General features: G+C 38.2%; 1 protein-coding gene across 1 annotated transcript in view; it reads left to right on the top strand.

Moving 5' to 3' along the window:
- Positions 1–1,528: 1,528 nt before the first annotated feature.
- gnrhr3 (gonadotropin releasing hormone receptor 3) overlaps positions 1,529–6,169 on the top strand; it is an 11,151-nt gene continuing 6,510 nt past the window's right edge. The window contains 2 exon segments of the mRNA XM_073846681.1: positions 1,529–1,788; positions 5,158–5,675. Of these exon segments, the coding sequence (XP_073702782.1) occupies positions 5,178–5,675 (498 nt within the window). The 5' untranslated portion in view covers positions 1,529–1,788; positions 5,158–5,177.

Below are 6,169 nucleotides of genomic sequence, written 5' to 3'. Positions count from 1 at the left end.
GAACTCATGCCAAAGTTCCGAACTAAATCAAATGATTCGCGAACCCGCACCAAAGTCCTGATTTGAATCAAATGATTCGCGAACCCAAACTGAATCAAATGATTCACGAACTTGTGCCAAAGCTTCGAACTGAATCAAATGATTCGCAAACTCACGCCAAAGCTTCAAACTGAATCAAATGATTCGCAAACTCGTGCCAAAGCTTCGAACTGAATCAAATGATTCGCAAACTCGCGGCAAAGCTTCAAACTGAATCAAATGATTCGCAAACTCACGCCAAAGCTTAAAAATGAATTAAATGATTCGCAAACTCACGCCAAAGCTTAAAAATGAATCAAATGATTCGCAAACTCGCGCCAAAGCTTCGAACTGAATCAAATGATTCGCAAACTCACGCCAAAGCTTAAAAATGAATTAAATGATTCGCAAACTCACGCCAAAGCTTAAAAATGAATCAAATGATTCGCAAACTCACGCCAAAGCTTAAAAATGAATCAAATGATTCGCAAACTCACGCCAAAGCTTCAAACTGAATCAAATGATTCGCAAACTCACGCCAAAGCTTCAAACTGAATCAAATGATTCGCAAACTCACGCCAAAGCTTCGAACTGAATCAAATGATTCGAAAACTCACGCCAAAGCTTCAAACTGAACTGAATGATTCGCAAACTCACGCCAAAGCTTCAAACTGAATCAAATGATTCGCAAACTCACGCCAAAGCTTCAAACAGAATCAAATGATTCGCAAACTCACGCCAAAGCTTAAAAATGAATCAAATGATTCGCAAACTCACGCCAAAGCTTCAAACTGAATCAAATGATTCGCAAACTCACGCCAAAGCTTCAAACTGAATCAAATGATTCGCAAACTCACGCCAAAGCTTCGAACTGAATCAAATGATTCGAAAACTCACGCCAAAGCTTCAAACTGAACTGAATGATTCGCAAACTCACGCCAAAGCTTCAAACAGAATCAAATGATTCGCAAACTCACGCCAAAGCTTCAAACTTAATCAAATGATTCGCAAACTCACGCCAAAGCTTCGAAACTGAACTGAATGATTTGCGAACCCGCACCAATGTCCCGATCTGAATCAAATGATTAGCGAACCAACAACAAAGTCCTGATCTGAAAATGGTCAAAACCCCTCTAAAACCAGCCTGCTGACCAGCTAAAACCAGCCAACCATCCTAGGCTGGTGTAAGCTGTTTTTTTCACCAGGGCTGAATCAAATGATTCACGAACCCGCACCAAAGTCCCGATCTGAATCAAATGATTCACCCAGGAGTTGCACCCATGAATGATGCAGAAACAACGTCCAGCTACATTCTCACAGAATCAAAATAACACTTGTTTTATATCAAGAGTAATACATCTATCAAATACCTATACGAACCTGGAATTATCAACAATTCTAAATGGCATTTTCCAGTTGGTTTACATGAGTGGAGTCTCTCTCTCTCTCTCTCTCTCACTCACACACACACTCAGTCTGTACTCACCGCAGTTCTCCTCAGTTCGCCAGGATCATCATCATCTCCTCCTCATCATGTCTTGTTCATCTCTTAAACTGGATTATGACACATGAAGATCATGTCCAGGATGAGCAGCAGATTCCGATCATCATCTGCTCATCTGATGGGATGTGAAATCTGGATATCAGGAATTCATTAGACTGAGTTGAACAGGATTCAGTGCGATGGGAAAGAGAGAGTCTGCTGGATATTACACAGAATCAGGCTGAGAGAAGAAGGATTTGACTGCATTAGAGAGAAATTACTCTGAGGTGAGCATTTCATTCTAGAGTTTTATTCAGGACACACCAGTTGGTGAAGAGCTAATCATTTCAATCATAGAAAATTTTAAAACAAGAAGACTGAATATTTTATTGGTTATGTCCAAATAGACCTGTCTAATGATGATGCAGCATGAGGAATGGGTTCCATGTGTTTGTACAGTAATACTACAGTAAAGTTGACTGTAAACAGTCATCAGCTCAGCTGCTTTATTACTGGAATCTGAAACTGGATCCTCACAGTCCTTCACATCAATCTCTACCATCTCACACCTCAGCCAAATTACAATAAACTGTAAAATTTACAAAAATCTGGTAAAACATCAGAAACTGTTGAGAATGGCTGATAATAAACCAAGTCCTGCAGAAAACGAGACACGAGTCAATATTCTGTCCTATTGTTACGTTTAATAAAGATGAACATGAATATAATAGTGTTTATGCAAAAAGAGGACTAGCCCTTTAAATATTTTAATATCCTGTTCTGTTTAATAAATTATAGACCTGACATAAAGATTTACAAGTCAGATTTACAGTCTGTACACATTACAGTGGAATCAAAATAATGATTCTGTTTTGCATATTATTTGCATATTTTCATTACAAATTTGCTTTGATGAACAAAACCTGGCCTGCAAATAGTGCAGACTCAGAGAGTTTATTTAACCTTTATATAACATGCATTATAAAAGTAGCCTATGTTTAATACATTATATAACTTCATGAATAATTATCACCACGGTTATAATGCTTTAAAATACTCATCTATTCCTTTAGAAAGTATAATGCATTAGGGGAGACACTGCAGGCAAAAACTGTTTCTTCATGTCAAGTTTGAGAATTTTTGGGGGGCTTTTTGGTTTTTCATAGTGTTTTTATCAGACTAGTGGAATGAAATCATCCAAAAGACACTGTTAAATGTTTATTTTATAGCACTTTATCTATTTGTGTCAATAGATTCCAATCAAAATAATATTTTTAAAGGCAGTTTTTTTAAAAAGAGAACCATAAATCTACGCTTTAGAAGCACTTAGACACACCAAACTTTACATTTTTATTACCATCTATATCCTGAAGGTGTTTATGTAGGGATTTGTTCATATATAATTTGCTTGATTATTTACAATATTTTATTCCCCTCAAAATTGTGAAAATAGATTGTTTTCTAAGTATTTTCTGAATTATGGAGTGACAAAAATTAGATACCCCAAAATCCCTCTGTAAAAACTTTTGACTCTAATATGTAAAAAAAAAATTGAAACAGATTTCATCCAGTGTTTAGATACTAGTGTTCTGTACTACAAAATTATGCAAATATTTCATTAAATAATGCCTCATTTGCATATTTAATTCTAACATTTTAGAAAACAAATTTTTTTTGCAATTATTAATGTAATCGATCAACTGGGTGAGGCGATAACTATTAGCACATTTTTAACCCTATTCACCTGCAGTGTCTTGCCTTAAAACACACAATTTCACAAAAACACACCAATTTCAGACATAATCAGGAAAATACAAATATGCATTTGATTATTTTATGAAAATTATATGCATTGTACATTAAGGCTTCAAGTGAAGTTTTACCATTTTTGTATTTTGCATCAATGTTTCATAACCTTTTAAAATGTACATTTATGCATTTGACAGATGCTTTTACCCAAGAACTACACATGCATTCCCTGGAAATCAAACCCATGACATTTTTGTACTGTTTGAGCAGGAAGAATGTTAAAATCCTATTTCTATCCAGGTTAGAATGTGCTGTTAAGATTCTAAACCTCACACTGGGATCTCAAACACAACATTTAACCCCATAGTCACTGGATTCAGTACTTTGTTCGTTTAGAAATGCATTGTGACACATAGCAATGTTGGTTTCATTTGCAGTCAGCATGAATGTGTAGCGTTGATTAACAATCTAAACTTTGACCTTCAGACTAAAACATCAGACCCCACTGAGACTCTTCAGGCTTCTGGTTTAACATGTGGAGTGCTTGTTAATGAACGTGTTAATTATCACAGACTCTGTGGGTTTGTGTTACACACTATTGATTTGAACAGGACGTGTTGTTCTGTGCTGATCCGCATCGGATCTCAGTGTGTGTGTGATGCTAAACTAAATTCCTGGAGCTGAAGGAACTTTGGTCTGGCAGGAACCTGCTGTTCAGCTCTTCAGGCTGAGATTAGGGCTTTAGCTGAATATGTGAGCTGTTTCTCAAATGGAGCTACTGATGGCTCCTTTGCTTTGTTTTAAGTGGCCTGACAGTGAGGACAGAGGCACACAAAGACACTCAGGACAGCTCTCCTCTGCTATCAGCTCTGATCTGACGCTGACTGACGGCATCTGTGTGTTTAAGGGCAAATGCTGCTCTCAGAACACTTTAAAGTCTGTCTGAAACACGAATTCACCCTATCAGTTTTCTAAATGCATGTTATTGATCATATTGTGAACAATTCATCTTTGCAAATGTTCCATTTTAATATGTTTTGGACTTGGTAATGTTTAATTTGAATGTCATCACTGGATCTTTTCTTTGGTAACGTATGCAGACCCCTTTCCAATGATTTGTTACTTCACAATATGGAAGAAAAGATCTGTCGCAATGGTTCAACTGATTCTGAGTTTCAAAAAGCTCAGTTTCCCCCATCAGTATGGGCTTTTTAAAACAACAAGCAATGTTGAAATTAAAAAATTAATGGCTCTTTTAATATGACCTGGTCTTTGCTGGTGAATCGCTTAAAAAGAATGTTATCTGAGCAGTTCCAGTGTGAAATAATGAATTGATTCAGTTCATCTGTTCCTCTTTTCACATCTTCAGCCATGTTTACACAACACTACTACTACTGGTGTAGCTCGATTGTTTTCTGACATTAACTGAAATGAGCAAAAAAGTTTGATGTTTTTTTAATTGCATGAAAAGATATAAGTTATTGAAAAAATTAAACAGTTATTTCAAAGATACACTGTCTTTCAATAATTCAAGCACTTTTCAAGTACCTCTTCAGGAGTATTGCTATTTTCAAAGGTTTTCCAGGCCTTAAATTTCAAAAAGTCAAATTCGACTACTTTAAGCACCTTGTATGAACCCTGCAATTATGACTTTTTATCTTATAATTTAAATTTTTTAATCTCACAATTATGATATAGTGTGTCATATTTTGACTTTTTATCTCATAATTTTTATATAACATTCTAAAACATAATTGTAAGATTAAAATGCCACAATGACTACAGCACTGCATATATATTTTGGTTTAGACGTGTATGCACACCACTTTGAGTATATTATATAAATTATGTTGTCATACTTGTTCAATTTGACCTCGTTCAGATGCTGTTCTTGTCTCTTCATGCAGGTGCAGATCAGAGCGGCATTATGTCCGATAACACGTCACTGCCGTCCGCATCTAATGCGTCTCTCCCGCCTCCGTTGTTGGACTGGACGGCGCCCACCTTCACTCCAGCGGCTCAGGCTCGTGTGGCGGCCACCATGGTGCTCTTCCTGTTCGCCGCCGTCAGTAACCTGGCTCTCCTCATCAGCGTGTCACGAGGTCGAGGTCGGCGTGTGGCGTCTCACCTGCGTCCTCTCATCATGAGCCTGGCGTCGGCCGACCTGATGATGACGTTCATCGTGATGCCGCTGGACATGGTGTGGAACGTGACGGTGCAGTGGTACGCCGGAGATGGACTCTGTAAGTTGCTGTGCTTCCTAAAGCTGTTTGCCATGCAAACCTCCGCCTTCATCCTGGTGGTCATCAGTCTGGACCGGCATCACGCCATCCTGCGCCCGCTGGACTCGCTCAACGCCCACCACAGGAACAGGAGGATGCTAGTGCTGGCCTGGAGCCTCAGCGCACTGATCGCATCACCACAGGTCACACACACACACACACACACACACACACACACACACACACACACACACACTAATATACACATACACTCACTAACTCACACTCTTTCACTAACACATTCACTAACTCACACTCACTCTCACTAATGTACACACTCTCACATTCACTTACACCCACTAACTCACACTCTTTCACTAACACACTCACTAAATCACACTCTTTCACTAACACATTCACTAACTCACACTCTTTCACTAACACACTCACTAACTCACACTCTTTCACTAACACACTCACTAACTCACACTCTTTCACTAACACACTCACTAACTCACACTCTTTCACTAACACACTCACTAACTCACACTCTTTCACTAACACACTCACTAACTCACACTCTTTCACTAACACACTCACTAACTCACACTCTTTCACTAACACACTCACTAACTCACACTCTTTCACTAACACACTCACTAACTCACACTCTTTCACTAACACATTCACTAACTCA

The sequence above is a fragment of the Garra rufa genome, chromosome 9 (assembly GCF_049309525.1).
Source record: "Garra rufa chromosome 9, GarRuf1.0, whole genome shotgun sequence".
Lineage (NCBI taxonomy): Eukaryota > Metazoa > Chordata > Actinopteri > Cypriniformes > Cyprinidae > Garra > Garra rufa.
Note: the sequence above shows the minus strand (reverse complement) of the source record. Positions and strands in the feature narration are given on the sequence as shown.